Source organism: Nicotiana tabacum, chromosome 6 (assembly GCF_000715075.1).
Source record: "Nicotiana tabacum cultivar K326 chromosome 6, ASM71507v2, whole genome shotgun sequence".
In the NCBI taxonomy this organism is placed as follows: Eukaryota; Viridiplantae; Streptophyta; class Magnoliopsida; order Solanales; family Solanaceae; genus Nicotiana; species Nicotiana tabacum.
In genome coordinates, this window is record NC_134085.1 from 62,926,922 (window position 1) to 62,949,518 (window position 22,597).

The 22,597-nt window shown below is 37.4% G+C and overlaps 1 protein-coding gene and 1 long non-coding RNA gene across 2 annotated transcripts in view; both read left to right on the forward strand.

Annotated features, from left to right (window-relative positions):
* The window catches only part of LOC107828487 (putative ABC1 protein At2g40090), a 30,859-nt gene extending 14,828 nt beyond the window's left edge, over positions 1–16,031 (forward strand). Inside the window, exons 6-12 of the mRNA XM_016655807.2 lie at positions 3,821–3,857; positions 5,528–5,746; positions 6,228–6,339; positions 8,303–8,394; positions 8,479–8,658; positions 9,240–9,353; positions 15,452–16,031. Of these exons, the coding sequence (XP_016511293.1) occupies positions 3,821–3,857; positions 5,528–5,746; positions 6,228–6,339; positions 8,303–8,394; positions 8,479–8,658; positions 9,240–9,353; positions 15,452–15,652 (955 nt within the window). The 3' untranslated portion in view covers positions 15,653–16,031. The remainder of the gene's footprint in view (positions 1–3,820; positions 3,858–5,527; positions 5,747–6,227; positions 6,340–8,302; positions 8,395–8,478; positions 8,659–9,239; positions 9,354–15,451) is intronic.
* A 1,333-nt stretch (positions 16,032–17,364) lies between these two features.
* Positions 17,365–20,150, forward strand: LOC107828485 (uncharacterized). The gene is made up of 5 exons (XR_001657745.2): positions 17,365–17,658; positions 18,105–18,146; positions 18,242–18,330; positions 18,896–18,957; positions 19,884–20,150. It is a non-coding gene; the product is annotated as an uncharacterized LOC107828485 (long non-coding RNA).
* The last annotated feature ends 2,447 nt before the right edge of the window (positions 20,151–22,597 follow it).

Sequence of the window (22,597 nt, forward strand, 5' to 3'; positions counted from 1 at the left end):
AAATATTCTACTTTTTACTAAGTTTCATGTAACTCCTAATACGATTTGTTCCAGGGGAGAGTATTTTTTTGATAACCGAGAAATCTCACGAAACACTGGCACACGGTTTGTAACTTGGTGGATAATGGGCCCACCCCTTCACTTTTCGCATGGAGAGTATTAAGCACTTAGGATCATGTATATCGATCAATCAATAGCAATCAACTATTCCTCAACCCCAACTACTCCATACCTTTATAGGGTATCTCTTTTTGATAAGATAAGTAAAGATTATTAAGGCTAGTACCAAGATGGTACTGCAAAAACAACTTTACAACAGTACAAAATCACCATATAGCAATTAAGTGCACTCATCTCAATGAATCTAAAAAGTCTATGAACATCAGAGAAGTCTTCTACTGTCCTCTCCTTACACCATTGAAACAGATTTTCTAAACAATTATACTCTACAACTGCTATATGTTTCCTCTCTCCATCAAAATACCTCCTATAGTTTATCATTTGAACCACATGTTTTTGTAACCTTTAAGAAAGTGGACCTTGGGCCTAATTCAACCTCAAAGGCTAGCTCGTGAGGTGAAGATCATCCAAGATTTATAAAGAGACAACAGCCCATTCCCTTAACCAATTTGAGGTAGTCCAACAATTGAGCATTGAACTTTTGGAGTGTGGAAAACATAATATGAGGGTCCAACGTTTGGGAGACCAAGCATAGGAATGGGTCTGTCTTTGATTCCATGTTATGAAAATGCTCATGAGATAGCCTTTGGGAAGCAGGCATCGACCCTACTTTATGACTATTTGGACTATAACAGTTTCAGATCATCCAAACCATTTAAGAAGACAACAGCCGTTCCCTTAACCTATGTGAGACAACTTAACACCTTTTGACACGCCCAGTGTTGAACATCAGAGCGTTGACAACATAGCATAGGGGCGTAATCAGGTAAACCGCAGATAGGATTCTCTGCCTCTGATAGGATGTTAAGAAAATAGACTTTGGGCCTAACTCAACCTAAAAAAACTTATTCATAAAGCAAGGATTGCCCAAGCCCAATGCCATATAAAGAGACACCATCTTATTCTCTCACTCGATGCAGAACAGTCTAATAATCTTCACATTTTTCATGACAACCTTTTACTTAGATATAATTCCACGACCGTAACAAAGGCAATTTGTCTGTCAACGATGTATGAAGGTCTGTAAACTTGTTCTCAAGGTTTGTATTGGGCAATTGATCAAAAGCATCTTCATCTCTCTTTTATCTCATTATTTCTTTCTCAGAACTTGGTGATATAAAATCACTTGGTTTAGTTATGTTCTTTGTCCTTCTACTCTCTTAATTGTGTTAGCTTATACATTTCACACTTTCCATTTTCTGTTCATAATATGGAATAAAACGTTTCACACTTACTTTGGGACTCGTGAAACGCCTCTTTAGCTTCTATCTTTGTTCTTTTTTTTTTTTTTTTTTGATAATGGTAACAAATTTTATAAATGAGTAATATTTACAAGAGATTGTGTGAGCCACAATCAGACCCCAAAAGATCTGAGACTGCCTAGCCTATTCTGTCCGATTACATTTCTTCTAGCAAATGTAGTAAAGAATGTACATCCTCCCTATAGCTCTCTTTGCACCAAAAATGAAATAACAAAAAACAATTAAGCTTAATTTTCTGGTAAGAGCTAGGCCTATCTTCAAAAACTCTGGCATTCCTTTCCTTCCATATGACCCACCAGATACAGGCAGGGACTACTTTCCACCATTTCTTCTGTTTAATATTTGCCCTCCATTGTTCCAGCTACTGAGAAGAGATGTAGTGTTATTGGGCATTGTCCAGGTGATTCCATCCAAATTAAGATAGCAATGCCAAAGTTGAGTAGTGACTGGACAGTGTATAAAGAGATGGAAAACTGACTCCCCATCTTTGCCACATAGACTACACCTAGCATGTAGCTGAATTCCTCTCCTAATAAGATTATCCTGAGTTAGAACAGCTTCCCTTGCTACTAACCATGTGAAGCATAAGACTTTTGTGGCACCCTGACCCGCCAAATTTGTTCCCATGGCCATCCTTGAGTAGGATTAGGAGTATTGTTGATGAAATGATAAGCAGATTTCACTGAAAAGGCTCCTGATTTGTGACCCTTCCACATCAAAGCATCTTCCTCTTCTGTGAGACCTTGGAAGGCTTCTAAGGTCTCCCAGAAATCTGCCACACTTTGCAACTCCCAGTCATTTAAGTTCCTTCTGAAAACAATGTTCCACCCATGTGTGGATTTTGCTTCTGCTACTGAAATTCTTGGATTCGCAGCAATGTTATATAAGTCTGGAAACTGATCTTTCAGAGGAGTGTGCCCAAACCATGTGTCACACCAGAAGAGAACTCTTCTTCCATTTCCAACCTTGATACTAGAATGATTAGCAATGAACCTTCATTGTCCCCTGATTGTTTTCCATACACCAACTCCATGTGGGGATGATACTGGTTTGGTGCACCAAGGTCCTCCATGGCCATACTTCTATTGTATCACCCTTCTCTTTGTTCTCCTGTATTCTTCAAATGCTTCTCCATCTTTTGCTATTGGTAAGTTTCTATACCACTCTTTTTTCACTTTAATAATCTTTGCACGTTCTCATCCTACCACCAGGATTCTAGTCATGAAGCCCTCGGACTAACTTGTTACTTTTTTAATGTAACATGTCATTGCCTTCCACACGCTATTTGCGTTAGCTTCTAAGCCTCGTGCTCTCCCCTTCAATTGCTTGTCCTTAAATGCTTTTGGTTTATGCCTTCTAGTGTCCACTAAATTGTGGTTGAATGTAACTCCCCTTTTTCCTCTCTAGTTTTTTACTTCACATAGAGGATTGCCAGTCTGTGTTAGGTGATTACAGCTTCTCCTGGAATACCCTTGCAGTTTTTACTTGTGGCCCTTCTACTTTTTCTTGTAAGAATGAAGTTTGTCTGGCTGTTGCTGGCTATGGCTATCAACTCTTAAATGTGATCAAGTGTGATCCCCTGTAGTTAAAGTAGGTGGTACCTAAACTTAAATCATAAATTAAGTTAAACTCTAAAATAGGCTTTCATTTTCCATTCCTAGCACCATAACTACATTCCCATGTATTTATCCAAAGCCATCACTATATTTACCCGCTTGTCCATTCTGATTCCTCAATAAAGACCTATTTGGTCATTCAGATCCGTTAGACCAGGATATCTGTATCTTTTTCAGATTTTACTTTAAGTTGCCTCATTGAATCTTATTTGCAGAATAATAATTATGTCTTGTCTCTTATCTGCATAGTAGTCTTCACGAGATAATCCTATTCTGTTTACTGCTGCAACTTTATTCTTATGTTTTCGTTTTACAATTATTCTCATCCTTTTCTGTTTTTATACCACATAATACCACAAATTGGAAACCGTATTGTAGATCTCTCTAGCCTTTTCCCTTTTGTCTCTTGTAGACATGCAGTATTAACTCTTCTCTTAAAGATATCCACCAAGTCTATTGACTTCTTTGTCAACGAGCCTAGGTTTCCACCTATCTGAATTTGACTCTTTTATATATACATATATATTGTGTACACCAATATCCAACTACTTCCTTTGCACGATATATTATACTGTTTGGTTTTGCCTTCGTATGCATAAAAAAATATATAGTATGTTGCATTAATCAGATTAATGCTTCAAAGTAAAAACTAAACCCTTAATTCAAAAGGAGTTGAAGGACACTCATGATGCAATGCCTAGTTCCTATTTGTTTGACTATGATCTGCGGTTGTTTCTGACCAAGCTTCCTTGAGGAATGCAGGTGGTTGGTTGCTGAAGTTCGTGAAAGTATACCTAAGGTAGCTGCTGAAACTTAGTCAAATCTTCCTAGTATCAATTTGACTGTTCTCCATTTCTCTTATTCATGACGGGTGCTAAATTCTGTGAGCACTGCATGTTTTAGGATAGACTTTTATTAAGTTTCCAACTTTTCTTGCGCCTTTTAGCTCCTTTGATCTTGACGTCTTCTAAACCTGCATCTTGAGAAAACATTGAGAATTCTTGTCCCCGTGTACTGGAGTCTTTTTGTTTCCTGAACATTTTTGGTGGTCATTAATTCCTATATACATACGATTGCTCCTTTTCAAAGTCAAAGATTTTAATATTTGTGTATACAATTTGCACACGGGGTTTCCCCTTCTCCTGAAATTATGGAGAAAGTATGCTCCTAGCGCAAGTTGGTACCAGCTGGTGCTCTGATTTTGGTACTGTTTAATTTCTCTAGTGTTTCCTGTAAAATGGAAATTTTCTTTGGTAGGTCCCTTAAGAAAATTAAAAAAATTGGATAAATTTTGAAAATAATTGGGAAAAGAGTTCGTGGAAATGTGTTTGAATATTTGTAGCTTCTTTGAAGATTTGTGATTTTTTTTTTTTTTTTTTGGCAATCCGCTAGGCAAGCGCCTAGGGCTAGTTTTTTATTAACAAGAGAAAAGAAAAATACAACAATTAGGAAGATTTGTGATTGTTTTGTCCGTAAGTTTTTTTTTTTTTTTTTTTTTTTGGAAAAAAATCTTTGGGGAACACTCTCAAAGCAGAACTTTTTTTTGCTTTGATTAGTTACTTTCAAATCACAACTTCAAAAAACGGTTTCAATAAAGTCTTTTGCTAAATAAGCTTCTGAAAACTTATTTGATGCACTTCTCTAATGTATGTACTACATTATTTAAACATCATAGGAAACTCAGATAGTACTCTTTATCTTTAAGTATCAATTTTGAAATGCTTGGAGTCAACATTCTGAAAGCAGGCATAATCCCTGAAATAGCCAGACGCATGACGATCTATACAAAACATATTAGCAGTTAATAACAATTATTACAATTTTGTAAGCTGAGGCTTGAGAATGCAAGTCAATATTTGCTGCAGATATGGATTTTTAATGTTTTTGAAAAATTACTTTGTGTTTCTTTAAGATATTACAGAAAAATTAATCGAAGGTGTGTTACTGTTATTCCCTTAAAGTTGTCAGAGAACATTCATTTGCATGTTTAAATGTTATAACTATATGAGACTTCATTCTCATGTTATGAGGTCTTGAACTATAGTAGGACCAAGCTGATGCTGTACATTTCTAAGTATCACCTGTTTGATGCAAAATTTAATGTGTTCATGGATTAGTTGATCATACGTTGTTGTTGAAAGGAAAAGCTGCAGCAACATGTAGAATTGTTCTGATGGTACATGAACATATCGTACTCCTTTAGTCTAGTCTGTGATTACAGGTGCTATTCCCATGTTAGCAGAAATTATAAAGGTTCAGGCATTCAGCAAACTATCTTCTTTTCCGCCACCCATGTCTCTTATGCTTGCTCTTTTAATTATCTTCTACTTATTGTCAATAATCTGCTTTATACGTTCTCTTATTTTCTTTTGTTGTGATATTAATGTTTTTCATACCTTTTACTTTCATGAAGAGTTTTCTTTTAAGGTTTTAACAAAATCTTGATAAGTTATAATGTTGTCTAATCAGGAACTGGATTTTTTGGTTGAGGCCAAAAACAGCGTAAAGTGTATGGATAACTTTCGGAAGCTATCTCCTCATATTGCACACTATGTTTATGCCCCAAGGGTATATTGGAATTTAAGCACATCAAAGCTGTTAACCATGGAATATATGGAGGCTGCGCAAGTAAATGACTTGAAGAGCATCCAAAGATTTGGAATTCAGCCAATTGATGTTGTAAAGTTGGTAAGTTGTTTGATTTCACGTTAATGCATTATGATTATGATTTATGGCAAGCTTTCATGGATCCTTGGTCAAGATGCTTTATAGCTTTCATTTCTAGTATATTGCAATTTATGTATATTGGTCATGTTTTTTGGATGTATCATGTATCATGTCCCATGGGTATAGTTGCCTGCTTTTCAATTTTCAATGTTCAAATAGATGACTTCTGAGGTACCTGGATTGACTGGTCTCTCATTGAAACTATCATGCTATTTCGCATTTCTACCTTACTGGGGTATTTCATGACTTGATGCGAGGACCTTTACTTTTGGTTAATCATTATCCAACATTCTGTTTAATTTCTGTTGATTTTTCTTTGATGTCTCTATCTCATGACATTCTTTTAGAAGATTAAATCAATAGGTGTACATCAGTTTCTCTGATATAGTTTATACTTTTCATTTGAAGTAATTATAAAAAGCTCATTATGCCACATATGCAGGTTAGTGAGACCTTTGCTGAAATGATGTTTAAACATGGTTTTGTGCATTGTGATCCACATGCTGCAAACTTGCTAGTCCGCCCTTCGCCTTCCGGGCGTAGGAGCATTTTTGGTAAGCCTTTCATCTCTCTCGTAATGTTGTTATGTTTCTTGATGGAGTTGGATCGTATTTATACCTTCTGTCTATCCAAGGAATTTCAAGTTAAGTTCGATATTGCTGAAAGTTGTTTTTCCTTTTGCTTTAGTGAAAAGTGTAATTCAATTATCCAATGTTGAAATATCTTAAACATGTCATGCATTGAAGTTATGTGCACTTGTCTTACATTTTCTTTCTAATATTTTTCTTACCATTCAAACTCATTTCCAATTACTGGATTTAAGGAGATATAGTTTTGAGTCCCTCAAAGTTTAGAGAGGCAAATTGGTGGCAGTTTTTGGGTTATATCTGTGGCAGCATACCTCAAAGGTGAATAAATTGCTGTTTGCTGTGGCTGCCTGCACATAGGTTAGGGAGGTAAGGCTTTGTCAATACGATGCATGTGAGCCATCTTGGAGGATGGAGATAAGTTGGATATGGATGGGTGTGGGGGGACTTATCTCCACCCACCACTCTCCCTACTGAAGATACTTCACCTCCAAAATTGCAGATGCAATTGTTCTAGGTCAAGCTATAGTTACTATGTGGACCTAAAAATGATCCCATTTGGATTTGGTTGAGGTATTTGCTTGGAAAGAATTGATTTTGGATTTGTTTTCCGGAAAGCGATTGTGTGTATTTGGATTTAATTTTAAAAAGATTTGGTTTTGAAAAACTTCTATATCTGGATTTCAGTTATAAACTTTTGAAGCATTATGACTGAAGCCTTAAGACATTGTAGATGTTGGTTAAAAGATCACGAGAAATATCAACTGAATATCTGTATTTGCTAGCAACTTGGTCAATAAACAAAAAAGAGAATCTCTTTGTAGGCCATACGAATTGAATAAATGGGTAAGGAAAGAAAAGAGGAGAAAGGGACTGTCCGTAAAGTTTGGAGAACCAGTAGGAAAATTAACAAAAAATCACTTAAGAAATGTTTGGAGCACTAAAGGAAAAAAAAAGGTTTTTTTTTTTTTTGGGGGGGGGGGGGGGTCTCAAATTTTATCAGCTGTTGGGCGGATATCCAAAACTTACGCAATCGTGATACCAAATTGTGTTGTTCACCCCCCAAAAGTTGGTTTTAAGTTTGTTTATAAGCTTTTTGAATCCAATCACCATGTTAGGATATAAACAGGCTTAACTGTTCATTACTATGAAAGGGTTAATATTTACAAATCTATGGAAAAGACATGGACCATCAACTAATCCATTCCTAGGTACCCTCAGAACTGTCAAACCTTACCTTTACTTGGGCCGAAGTAGATAATGCAAAATGGCGTGAAAGAGGACTTGATCCTGATGTTTTCTGTTTGTTTTTTTGAGCACAATTCTCATGCCAACTTGTATAAATGACTTATGAGCATCGTGATTAGGAACTCTTAACCTCTTTGGTTGTTTTTTTCCTTCAAAATCTCTAGTATGCGGGTGTATCCTTTTTGTCCCTCTTCAGTGAAACCCTTGTATTTTCATGCATGTATGCCATGTGTTTCCTTGTCCCCAACTTGTATAAATGACTTATGAGCATCGTGATTGGGAACTCTTAACCTCTTTGGTTGCTTTTTTCCCTTCAAAATCTCTAGTATGCGGGTGTATCCTTTTTGTCCCTTTGCTTCAGTGAAACCCTTTAATATCTCATAAAAAATGCGTATTTTCATGCATGTATGCCATGTGTTTCCTAGTCCCTCACCCTGAAAGTGTTCGGTCTAGGAGTAGTTCCAATTTAGGATCCAAAAATCTCCTTTTTCTCAGGAATGGGCAAGGTGGTTCTTCAGAATCCACTTTCCGGTTGTGCGTATTAGTAGTCTTTCCGCTCTTTTAATCAGTCCTTAGATGAGCTTTAGTGGTTGCCAAAAAAAAAAAAAAATCAATGTCTGCTTGAGCAATAAAGCTGACATCGTGTAGTTTCTTTCTCTCAATATTTATCCATCTTGCACAGGGAGGAGAAAACCCCAGTTGATACTTTTGGACCATGGGTTATACAAAGAACTTGATTACAACACCAGAATAAACTATGCTTCACTGTGGAAGGTGAATTGCATATCCTTGATAAGTTGTATATACAGCCGTTGGTTTACTCGTTCTATTAACATTACAATGTGGCATTTCCTGCAGGCTTTGGTATATTCTGATGCCAATGGAATAAAGGAAAATTGTGTAAAGCTGGGTGCTGGAGACGATCTTTACGCATTGTTTGCTGGTATTCTCACAATGAGGCCATGGAATAAAGTGATAGATCCTTCAGTTGATCATCTTGTTGTCAAAGGCACGGACAGTGACCGTTCAGAACTACAGGTGACTTATTCTATCAGCACGGAGCTAGTTAAGATTATGAATCTCCTAAGAATCTCGTCCTAGATTCAGGGAGAAAATAAAATAAGCACTCCCTGAATCTAGGATGAGTTCTTATTTCTCCTTAGCTTTGGTGGCTTAGCTTTATTATCTAGCAATGCAATATTTTCCTTAATTCCTTTTTACTTTTTCTGGATAGTCTGCATGGAATATTTCAAAAAACGCCAGTAAGTAAAATGGGTTACAGAGATATTCCTGTCATGCAGGCTAATTCATTTAGCTTTAGCTGTATTTTGTGGGGCAAACATAATATTATAGTACTGTATCATGTAATGCTTGTGTGAAAATTATAGTGCATTTACCTTAACTCTTGTAACTTCTTCCTGCCTGTGCTCCTCCTTTTTTGGGTCTATGTCGAAATAAAGCTAGGAAGAGAAAGTGATTTGTGACAGAGAAGTCTTATTTACCTTGTAGAACACTAAGTATTATCTTATTATTTAATTTTTCCTAGTGCCTGCTGTCACTGAAGGTCTGAATCTCTCTAATTTCATTTGCTTTTATCAACTATTTCTGTTGTTCCGCAGATGTATGCTTCTCAATATTTTCCGCAAATCACTGAACTACTGAGGAGATTGCCCCGGGTTATTCTTCTAATGCTCAAGACAAATGACTGCTTACGAGCAGTTAACGGGTCATTGGTACGGGTTTATTTTTGCTATTATTAGTATGGTTAGACTAGAATGAAAATCGTACAAACTCTGAGACCCTTTTTTTTTTTTGATGAAGTAATTATCATTAATAAAAGGCATACAGAAGATGCAGAATACAAGGCAGCCAAAAGTTAGCTCCAGACCTATGTCTATGCTAGAATTAAGGAGCTAACAAAATCCAAAAAATTATCAACATTGTTTACAGGGGAATGAAAATGCCAGCTAAACAATCTAACTAAGCATCTGGCCTTAAGAGTGTAAGTTGGAGTTGAGATCCCATCAAAGCATCTGCTATTCCTTTCAGTCCAGACAGTCCAAAAGATTACGGCTGGAATCATCCTCCAGATCCTTTTAATGGTTTTATCAACTCTCCAAAAATGCCAACTAATAAATGCTTCCTTAATGTTCTGAGGCATGATCCAATGTAAACCTAAAATAGAAAGGAAGAAGTTCCAGAGATCAGCTGTGAGAGGGCAGTGTAGAAATAGGTGGTTGACATCCTCTGAACTTTGGTGGCATAAATAACATCTGTTCACTAAGGTTATGCCTCTTTTGTTGAGGTTGTCCTGTGTTAAGCATGCTCCATTAAGTGCTATCCAAGAAAAGCATGCGACTTTTAGAGGTAGTCTAATCTTCCACACATGTTTCCACGGCCAATCCTCCAGGATGCCATTCTGAGAGCACAGATGATAGTAACCAGCTTTGACTGTGTACCTACCTTCTTTAGAGCTTCCCCACAAAATTCTGTCATGTATATGTGGACTAAAGTTATAGTCTTCCAAGGCTGCAAGGAGAGTGAGTAGGTCATTGATTTCCCAATCTTGAAGAGTCTTTCTGAATGTGGGGTTCCAGCTGTTGTTTTCTCTGTATTGGACAATAGAAGCATCCTTGTTACATGCAAGCTGATATAACCCAGGGTAGGATTCCTGTAGGGTTGTGCTGCCAATCCATTTGTCTTCCCAGAATTTGATGTGTTGACCATCGCCAACTCTGAAGGATGTGTTCTGGAAAAATTCGTTCTTGCGAATGCTGATGTGTTTCCAAACTACAACCCCATGTGCTAATGTGCTTTCCTTGGTACACCAGTGGCCATGAGCACCAAATTTAGCATCTATAATTGTCTTCCAATAACCTGCTGCTTGTTGCCCATACCTCCAAAGCCATTTCATTAACATGCTTTTGCTGTGATTCTTCAAATTCTTGATACCCAAACCCCCTTGGATTTTTGGCTGAGTGACTTTGGACCATTTCACCAGTGAGAACTTTTGAGTTGTGCTGTTTCCATCCCGTAGAAATCTTCTTCTTAATGTATCCATCTGCTTCAGAACTGAGCTTGGCATGGGGTAGAGTGACATACAGTAAGTTGGAATACTATCAAGAACACTGTTGATCAGTGTGAGTCTGCCGCCCAATGAAAGATATTGCATTTGCCATGTCGCCAACCTCTTTTCCATTTTCTCAATGATGCCACCCCAAATACCTACTGACTTAAATTTAGCTCCTAGGGGCAACCATAGATAAGTGGTAGGTAGAGAGCCTATTTTGCAACATAGTAAGTCTGCCAGCTCCTCTAGGATAGGGACTTCATTGACAGGATAAATGATGCTCTTCAACATGTTAATGTGCAAACCAGAGAGAGACTCAAAAATCAGAAGACTGAGGTTTAGATATGATACTTGAGAACTCTCAGCTCCACTAAATACTAGGGTGTCATCAGCGTACAACAGATGGGAGATAGTAACTGCATTGTCAGGGTTCCTTCCTACTTGGAAACCTTGTATCCATTGCATTTCTTTGGCTTTCTCCAGCATTTGGGTGAGTCCTTCCATTGCTAGTATAAAGAGGAAAGGGGAGAGGGGGTCTCCTTGCCTTAGGCCTTTTTCGGGGGAGAAGAAACCTATAGGACTTCTGTTAACCAGCACTGAGTATTTGACTGTGGATATGTTGAAAAAAATCCATCTTAGCCACCTGTCTCCAAATCCCATCTCCTTCAGAATGTTGATGAGAAATGACCAATTTAATTGGTCAAAAGCCTTTTCAATATCCAACTTGCACAATATCCCAGCTTCTCCACTTTTGAGTTTCCAATCCAAAACTTCATTGGCTATCAGGGAAGCATCTGTTATTTGTCTATCTTTCAAGAAGGCACTTTGTTGACCTGAAACAAGTTTGCCAATGATCTTCTTTAGTCTTTCAGCCAGAATTTTAGCAGTTATCTTGTACACGCGGCTTATTAGACTAATAGGTCTGAAATCCCTTAGCTCTATTGCTCCTTTCTTCTTAGGTATAAGTGCAATGAATGTGGCATTGCAAGATTTTACCATATGTCAATGCTGATGATAGTAATTAAGAGTATTCAAAATATCTGCCTTGATGAAATCCCAGCACTGTTGAAAGAAAGCCATAGTAAACCCGTCAGGCCCTGGTGCTTTATCAAGGGCACACGCTTTCAGAGTTGCCAGAACCTCTAATTCATCAAATGGTGTGCTTCTAACCCTTCACTCTCCTCAGTGGTTAAAGAGGACAACCCTCCAAAGTTAGTTGTAGGCCTCCAAGGTTCCAACTCATGGTATAGTTTCTGGTAATAATCCAAATTTCTTCCTTGATGCGTATCTTGTCTTCAATTATGGCTTCACCCACTTTGAGTTTGTCAATATGGTTGTTTCTTCTCTGAGAGTTTGCCATTCTTTGAAAATACTTGGTGTTCCTGTCTCCCTCCTTCAGCCATAAACATCTAGATTTTTGTCTCCATGAAGAAACTCTGCAATTCCAATCTGTTGGATTTCTAGTCGCAGGTTGAAAGCTTTCAATTTTTCCTCTGCAGTCTGTGCCCTCTGTTCTGCTATTTGCTCCAGCATTCCCAGTTCTTCAAGAGCTGTCTCTTTTAGTTTCGATCTTGCCATAAATCTCCTTGTTCCATTTTGTATTGTCCTTCTTGAGGCTCCTTAATTTCTGAGATAGTATGAAGTCAGGAGAGCCTCTAATTGTGTAGGACTACCACCAACCTTTTACTAAGTCCAGGAAACCTTCTGTTTGAAGCCACATATTCTCGAATTTGAAATAAGATGGTGAGTTTTCCCAGTCTCCACCCTCCAGCATGATTGGTTTATGGTCAGAAATAACTCTAGGCATTACCGTCTGCTTTACAGCTTTGAAGGTGTCACTCCATTCGGTAGAAATCAGGAATCTGTCAATTCTTGAAGCCTGAAGGTGATCCTCCCCTCTTGACCAAGTGTATTCTGCTCCTTGTAATGGTATATCAATCAAGCTTAAGTCTAGAATTGTATCAGAGAAGCCCTTCATTGCCTTGGACCTCCTTGTGCAGTTAAGTCTTTCACTTTCAAACCTACATATGTTGAAATCGCCACCAATTACCCATTGATCAGACCAAAGCCCTCTGATTGATGCTAGTTCATACCACATTTTAGTTCTTTCTGGGTTTGTGTGAGGTCCATAGACTCCTGTGAACACCCAGTTGAAGTCTTCAGCTAAGCTCTCGAATCTGCAAGATAATGTGAATGTTCCAGATTGGGAATCAACACAGTGCCGGATTCTCCTGTCCCACATAATTAGAATCCCCCCTTTGGTGTCACTTACAGGAAGATCAACCCATGACACCCATCTGCTTCCCCATATTTCCCTGATCAATGAAGAGCTCCAGTTTTCAATTTGTTTCCTATAAACAGAGAATGTCCAGCCCCCACTTGTGAATGAGAGATTTTAGCGTACTTCTCTTATTCCTATTGGTTAAACCCTGTACATTCCAACTTAATATTTTTATCTTCATCTAGAGTGTGTTTTTTGAGACCTGCCCCTAATCTTCTTGCCACTACCCTCCTGTAAACCCCATTCCAATTTTTTGAGTTCAGTTCCCCCTTTGGACTTCCCTTTTCTAGACTCCACCTCAGTTTGTGACTGTTGCTGCAATTGAGTTCTTCTTCTCTCTTGCATTCTTAAAATAATGCCCATAATTTCATGTTCAAAGCCAGCAACATTAACCCCAAAAGCTTTACAAGCTTTTAACATTGCCATCTTTGTCCACCTTGATGCCTCATATACTGTTGATGTGTCCACCACTTGCATGCAAAGATCTTCTCTCTCATGCCAGGGCAAAGGGAGAAAATCATTGAGTGACTGAGAAGAGAATTCAGATTCCGGTTCACTAACCTTTGGTGAATTTGCAGATAATAATTGTGGCAATAGAGGAGGAGGATTAAAATGAATCAAAGTCTCAGCTTCATCATCGGCATCGAATTGAGTGTGTGACGTCTCCCCTGTGGTGTTGGTTGCCGTGAGTTTGGAGGCTTGAATTTCGAGAGAGAGGGGATCGTAGTCGGAAGATGCCTGTGAAGGAGACGGCTTAAAAATGCATGAGTCGTTTATTGGCCCGACTGCTCTCCAAAGAAGATTTGATTTGGGACTTTTGTGGTTTACCCTGTGCTCTGGGCCTGTTGAATAATAGCCAGAGTTGAGGCCCATATTTAAATTCCCTTTGTTTGACCTACCTTTAGTAGTAGCTTTGACGGGTCGTTTTCCCCCATTTAGAATGACCCGATTTTTTGAAATACAATTTCTCTCCTTCACGTGATCCCCTATGGACAGACTGGTAGATGCGACCTCAATAGGCACACTGTTCGAGGTCTCCACCAACTGCTTTGCTGCTGTATTTGGTACGAGGTTGTGACCAATGGGTTTTGGAGGTGCCCGGTCCTCCTGCAGAATCTGGATATCAAAGCCTAAGTCCCCCACTTCGAGATTCAAGTTCGCCGGAATTGTCCAGTCTGAGTTTTTGATGCAAATTCTGGCCCAGAAGAAGTGAGCTCTGTTTTTGGTGTCTTCATCTGCATCGATGTAGCCTCCACACTTGTCGCCTACAAATTTGAAAGTCTCTTATGACCAAGCGTGCAGAGGTATCCCAAAAGCTTTAATCCATCGAATCTCCGACCTGCTGTCCGTACCTTCTGTGCCGCTGATCGGCGATCACCACGTTAGCGACAGATGCCTGCCGTTCCAAAATCAGTCCCCAGCTTTGATTCTTATCGCCTCTTGTCTAGAAGGGAATTCAAATAAGAAACGATTGTGATCTATTGGGGTAACTCTGATCCCTGCTGTGATTTTCCATCTTGTAGTGAACCATTTTTGAATGGTTTCTGCATTAGGGCTGTGATGGAAGGGGTCATTGAAAACCCCAACTAAGCTCCTGGAAAGTGGGTGTATATCCGCCATTGTCCCTGTGTTAGAGCTTGAACTCATGGAGGTATCCGGCCAACTTCCTATTCTTGCTGCTTCGTGATAGGATCATAACATTGGAGCTGGAGGTCTGATTGGGAATATTTTTTTTGTTTTCTCCAGGAAGCGTAGAATCTTCTCTGCTATTGCATCCCAACCCTTGTTGTAATCAATCTCTGGAATGATCACTCCCTTCTTTCTCCCTCCTTGCCATACCTCAATTCTTACAAATCTGCCATGAATGTTGTAGTTTTGATAGACCCTGTAGAGATATTGTTGTGGTGTTCTCCCCCATCTTCTGTATAGATCACCCACTCCGTTTGAAGCTCGTTTTAAAGTATCGCAGACCCATCTGAGACTAGGTTCATCAATATTAATGCTGCTAGTAAACCGTCTGCCTCTCTCAGTGAGTGAGAACCACCGAGAAAGATCATCCCCAATATTAATGACTTCGAAAGATTTGTCCCCTGAAATAAAGAAAGCTTTTTCCCCCATAATAGAAATAATTCCGCCGGAGAAGAGGATTCACCGGAGAGAAAATCAGAGTGAATAATGAGAGGACACATTTCCCAAGTCAGAGAGAAAAAAAGTCATTTTTAAAACCTTCTTTTGTCGGATTCATAAACCAACTTATTTGAAATAAGAAATTCAATGCTTCTCGACACTTTTTAGTTAACTGTCAACCTTCCTGAGACAGCAAATTGAGGAAAAAACTTTCATCCCTTCTCCAAAAGGTTTATTTTTTCTTTATTTTTTTATTTTGATATTATGAAGCATCTTGTAAATTCTTCTTCTTCCCTTCTCTAACGTGACTTCAGGAATTATCAACTGATATTTCTCTCATGCTTTATCAACAGGTTCAAGGACCTTCTCTTGAGTCATTCCTGATCATTGGAAGGGTTTCATCTGAAGCCGTTCTTGAGTCTATGCTGTCGCAAAAGAGGTCGTTGTTATCTTGGATCAATTTTTGGGTACAGAAGATTTTGTTGGAAGGCCGACTTTGCGCAATGCATATAGCAGTGTGGCTTTTGCAACTTCAGAAAGCCTTGACATTGTGAAAGCAAGTATTGTCCAATTTTATTGGATGTCCTTGAATGAACTGACATAGTGAAAGCAATTAACAATCAAGAGATAGTAAATCTGGAATTTCTTTTTATAATTTAGAGAGTGGATGCATTGATTTTTTCCAAGCCATCCTCTCGGCCTGATCTCCCATTGGAGCAGAGCCTGGAAAACCGCAATTCTTTTGTAATAAGTTGCATTTACATATTTTAAGCAGAATGATTCTTATACAATAGGTAAGGGAAACAGAAAAATAGATTAGTCCAAAGAGCGGCTTCTGGTTGTACAATCCTTTAGAATACTCGTAAGATGAGAGCATATTTATTGGAATATTGTGGTGAGTTGGCAATAAAATGTGCAATTTTTTATGGCGAATTTAGCTCAGGACATTAACTTTTTGAGTACCCCCTACTCTTGATGTTTGTACCCTCACGTTTTGGGTTGCTAACTTCTAATCCTTGTACCATTTCGTATAGTTTCGTGGGCAATATTGGCCCTTTGCCGTTTAACAGTTGTACCCTTCGAACAAACAATAGTCAGTTTTAGCTCCCATTCCTCCCCATCTCAGAGAGATGAAATCAGTGACTTGTCATCCTATGAGTTAAAAAATAGACGAACAATCATTTAACGTATTTGATAGTCCACAAGTTTTTCTTTTGTTAAAAACTTAGCTTGCTTAGTTTTTTAAAGAGCTGAAATGGCATCAAATATGAGCCAACTAACCTCATGCGAAGTAGCTTTGCTACCAAACTCCTGCAACAAGCACCTCTCTTGCTAAAGTCACGAACAATACCTCGTAACAAAGAGTATATATATATATATATATATATATATATATATAAAAGATAATGAAATGCATGTTAACTGTGTGCTAGCTATATTGGTGATATCAAATCTATATTGGTAGTCCTGCTAAAGTCCCTAGCAATATTGCGCAGCCAAGAGAGGCGAAGGGCGATTATAAATACTTGCCACCTACAAAGAGACGAATCACTAAGTTAGCTTTCATTTAGATACACTTACCATTCTCCCTCGCTCTTTCAAATATCAGATACACTTTTTGTTTAGTAACACAACATGTGGAGGATGACTCTAATAGCTGCAGGAATGACTTTGTTAGTGAACCTCCAAGTTTTACATAACCTCCAATAAACTTGAAGGGTGACCGACAAAGTCATTACTGCAGCTTTAAGAGCCATCTTCCCCATGTTGAGTTACTAAATAAAAAAGTTTACATGTATTCGATATTTGAAAGAGAGAGGGAGAATGATCTGTGATAAAACAGGAGAATGTTGTGTGGTAAAACAAAAACTAACTTGTCCCCAGTGCCTCTCTTCGTTGCGCAATATTGCTAGTGACTTTACCAAAGCGAGACAGTATATCACAACTGTAAAAAATCTAGACGTACAGAGGCGGAGTCAAAATTTGAAACCTATGAGTTCATTATTCTAATTCTTTTAAGTTCTCGGTTCTAAATTAATAATTTGTACATAATTCAATAATTTTTTAAGACAAATACAAGATTTAGACAAAAGTTACTGGGTTCAGCCGAACCCGTACGCGAAGATCTAGCTCCGCCCCTGCTGTCCTGCATCCGTACATACATGCATGCACATATATATATTACTATATTTTAGAAATGGGAGTTGATGGGACGAACATGTGCTAGATGTTATTGTACCAGAAGCCTTAAAAGTTGTATTCTCGGATTGGTTTCTATATAGACATGTATACCTTTACCTCTCTCACTCCAAGACGTGTACTGCTTCTACAAACACGTGTAACCCTTACCTCTCCCACTGAACTAAATGGTTAATACCTAATTCCATCTCCTCATTCTCTCGCTTCTCTCCCTTCCTCTCTTACTTACACTTCTCTGTTACTAACTAATAAATAAAGGGTCACTTAGGCACAGGCTATGGAGGCCCAATTCCAAATAATAATAGAGAAATGTCACTAAGACGATAGATTGTGCATTAGGATTTAGGAGTACAAACATGAGGTAACCACGATGTTACAGTCTTATTCATTTACATTTTGATTCCTGTTTTTAGTGGCATTTGTGAATTTTGCTTAGTTTTATCTGTTATATCTCGACGGACATCTAAACATGCGATTCTATCCTTTTTAGATAATATTGATCTACAATTATCATTCTGCCTCTGAAATTCTCCTTGTATTTTTGCTTTTTTTTGTTTTCAGTTAGTCGTATATAATTTTTGTTATTTGGTTCTTTCATATATGGACATTGCTCTTTCTTAATGTTCTCTTAGTGGATTTTGTACATTCATGTGGTTGATTGTTTAAATGCTTCTATAAAAGTACAGTGAATTTACCATCAGAAAGAGAAAATAGTACTGAAAAGGGAAGAACTTAGATGCAGCAAAGATGTTTGACGATATGCCTCAACTATTGTAATTTTTTTATTTCATTTCTTTTTACTTGTAGGTAATCTATAAGGCAGAGATCTATCATCTGGCGGCACCAAAGGTATATTACTTATTTCTATTGGATAGGAATACTGAGCAATAATGTGCATTATATTTATTTGAAATGCATTTAATTTTCCTATATGTTTATTGCAGTATTACTACTGTTTGTCTAAATAAACAGGGAAAATCAGATACAATCCAAACTGGCATGGAGTTCTTTTTTTGATCCATTTTTCTATTCGGTATGTAATGATGATTGAATTATCTAGCTCAACAATAATTACACTTTTGATCGTGTTTAAAAACTTCTCAAAGGTTTGCATTATAGCTAAGATACCTTTTCTGTTGTATTTTTCTGTTACAATAATTAATTTATTGCGTAATTTCCTTGGTTGTGCACATGAATGTGTGATTATGTGGAAGAAGTGTGCTATGGTTTCACGAATCGACATTTCAAGATTGCCCTAGAATTAGTTCTTTTAAGCATTTTTTATAATATTTTCTTTTAAGCATTTTTCTCTAAGGATTTCTTTTAAGCATTTTTTGTTTGGTTGGTTACTGATTCTCATTAGATACTGAGTTGTTTCCTTGTGACTAAGTGTTTCTATTTACCTATTACGGAAGTGAGAACTTGACAATTAGGTGGAATTTATTTTCCTATCTTGGAATTGCCTGACCTTTCTCTATAATCCAAGTAACTCTTCTCTATGTTCCATATTTAAGCTTTTACATCCATATATTTTCATTATTTATGTAATTTTTAATGGTACATGACTTTATTCTACCTTCTTCTCTGATGAATTTCAGTGAGCTTCATTCGCCACTTTCGACACTTTAATGAGTGAACTGGAAAGACATTGCAGTTGTAGGTGAGCGTCAATGCATCACTTTTCTTTCTTCATCTTATTTCCTTTCCTCTTTCTTATTCTGTCTGAGTTATCTAAGTAAAATTGAGAATTCAATAATGGATTGAGGAATTTTTAACTAAACAGAATGAAACTAAAAATGATGTGAAGGAAGGATAAACAGAATATGGAGGGAGGAGTACATTATAGATTTCTGGTTAGCTTTAGTTCGATGAGTAGCATTGAGAATTAGCACCCTTCTGCCAGGTGAAAGCCAGTTAGAGCTGCATGATCTTTTCGTTGCATTCGGTGTTAGCCGCATATTCTTTTTAATGCTAAATGACATTCCACTATGATTTGGTGCATCAAATTGTATAAGGTAAAATTGGAGGTTAAATGGTAAAGATAGAAAATTGAGAAGAGTATAAACTGCACAAGAGACAGGAGTTAGGAAAGTATAAACTCCACTCAGTTCACAATCTTGCACATGATCCAAAACCTAAAAAAATAGAAGCAGGAGTTAGGAAAGTTGATGCAAGATCAAAAGACATTCACAAGCTCTCTTTTCGGTGGTGCTACATCTATTACAGGGGGTACTTTGCTTGCTAAGAACCTCTTCTAATTCTTCTGAGTTTAAATTTTAGTGCATTTCTGCTATTTGCTAATTTTTTGAAGAGATTCAAACATTATCAAGCATGTGCTTTATTTCAATCTAAGGTTCTTTTCTGTAGAGCTAAAAGATTGAAAAGACAGTCTGGTTTTCATGAGGCAATAAATATGTAAACTGCTATATAAAGACTCTTAATTTTGTTTTGTGCTACTCTTTTTCTAAGATTTCACTTTTCTCTTTGGTTTTCTCATTCTGATTATTTATTTTGGAAGGAACATGCAATAGTTTTATGGCTTCGGTTTCAAATAGAAGATCATTTTCTTTTTTGTTACACCATTAGGCCACAATAAATTTCTCTTTGAGTTCCCATCAAGGCTTGAAGCGGTGCGAATCATAGCCGGTGAGTGGTTCTGGAATGGCAGGCGTCTCGCGCTTCAATGGTGGTCGCCGGAAATGGTGCAGCTCCGACCAACAACAAATCTGTGCAAAAATGGATAAAGGCTTTTGGTATACCATTGCATGCATGGAACCCCAATTCCTTTCGGTTTATTGGAGACAACTGTGGTGGCTTCATTGACACTGATGAAGACACGAAGCTTAGATCACACTTTTTCTGGGCCAGAATATGTGTTAAATTTAAGGAAGGCGGTTTACCCAACAATTTGGTACTAGAAATTGGGAAGTTGAAGTACAAAATCACTATTTTGGATGACAATCTCGTAGAAATTATCACCGGCAGCGGAATAGAGACAGCCGGAGTGGAGGTGAAGAAGATGAAGTCAAGTACAGTAGCTTCCTCGAGCCAAACAAAGGCTACTGAAGTACAGCCTGTCAAACCTAAGCTTTTGCAATTGGGTTTGAACCACTTTAATTCAAATAAAGTGGTCAAAAAACATGTTGACCAGGTCAACAAACCAGCCCACTTGATGAAAGCCCAAAAGAGTAAAGAAAAGCAGCAGGTCTTGGACCTATCTATACCATATATCAAAACTTATTACCCTCAATGTTTAAGGTTTGTGTTTATTACATTTAAGCATACCAAATTACCATTTCTATACCATAATTCAAATTAGGGATATAATTAAGGGTTCATTTTTATTAGGCATAATTATAGGACTGTATCTTCACGTTATTTGGTTTACCCGCCCCTCTCTCCTCCCACCCCCCCCCACACCCCCTACGATTTACCTTCAGTTCCCCACCCCCACGATTTACCTTCAGTTTTTCCTCCATTCTCGTACAATCTCTTCTCACCCACAATTACCATCACTTTCTTCTCCACTTAATTACCTTCAGTTGATAGTATCCCCCACGATTTGAATTCACTTCCATCTTTGTCTTCAACTCCTAAATCATGAAAAAAACCAACACTCCCCAAAAAAATCATCAAAAGCTATATTAGCTGATATTCCAACCTTTGATTTGGGTGTTTTAACACCAAAATCACCACCAAAAAACCCACAAACGACGCATGCAAGTGAACAAACTACTGGTATTTCATCTCCTAGACAAATTCGTGCGGAAATGAGAAGCAAGCATTTGCACGATGTTGATGTTGGTGGAGTTGATAAACTAGTCGACAATCAACTGAAACGCAAGGGGAAAGAGTTGAGTGTAGATGACGATTTTGTAGATGATTCTCCCAAAGTTCAATCTGTGAAAAAACACAAGGTCTCTCCTTCTTCATCAAAACCAAAGAAGAAGAAACCCTCAAAAAAAGTACCAAAATTGGTTAAGGAAAAAATTTCAATAAAGGTAAACACTATTTATGTTTCCTCACTGTTTTGTAGTTTGATTTTGGTTGTAAAAATCTGTTGTTCAAGTGTCAATTTAGTGTTCAAGTGTTTTTTGGCCAAATGTGGTATTGTCCTAATTTTGTAGATTATTTTTCACAATTTTGTAGGTTTAATGGAACTGTGATTATTAGACAGTGTATACTGTAGTTAGTTTGTAGTTGATTTGTAGTCTGATCGTTAAATTGTAGAGATGGTATTTTTCATTGCAACCTGTATTGCTGCTACATTTAACTTCATTCTAAATACAATTTATCTACATGTTGTGAGTTACTTGAAGTAACTGTTACATTCTGTAGATAATGTTTACAAGTGCATTGTTCTTCTTTGATTGTTCAAGTGTATTTTGGTAAAATGTGGTGTTGTCCTAATTTTGTAGATTCTTTGTCTCAATTTTGTAGTCTAATTGGAACTGTGACTCTTAGACAGTGTATAAATGTAGTTAGTTTGTAGTTGATGTGTAGTCTGATGGTTAAATTGTAGATATGATATTTTTTATTGTAACCTGTATAGCTCATATATTTAACTTCATTCTAACTACAGTTAATCTACATTTATGTGAGATACTTGAAGTAACTGTTACATCCTGTAGATTCTTTGTCTCAATTTTGTAGTTTAATTGGAACTGTGACTCTTAGACAGTGTATAAATGTAGTTAGTTTGTAGTTGATGTGTAGTCTGATGGTTAAATTGTAGATATGTTATTTTTTTATTGTAGCCTGTATAGCTCATATATTTAACTTCATTCTAACTACAGTTAATCTACATTTATGTGACATACTTGAAGTAACTGTTACATCCTGTAGATTCTTTGTCTGCATTGTTCTTCTGTTATTGTTTTGTAGTTATAGGTGTGGGTAGGCTATTCTTCTTCTAGTTATATTTTGTATTTGTCATGTAGTTATATGTAGATTACTGTTTCCTTTTTATGCAAACTACTAATGTTCATTAATTTTATATTTTCTACAGAATGGACCTTACTTTGCACAACAAAATGTTGATTATGGTGTGCTTAGATTCCACAATTTGTGTGATCCTAGCATACCTAGCCAGATACAAGCTTTACTCTCTCCGAATGCTTGAAGGGTTTTCGGAAAAACTTGTTTTGGTTACTTATTAGGTCTCCCCAAAATCTATATGCAAAACCAAACACTTCATCTTCTGATGAAGTATGAATTGACAAAGTCTACTGACTCATTATTTTCAGTACTATTTAAGGGTGAAAAATTGAATTTTTCCTTGAGAGAATTTGGGTTGATAA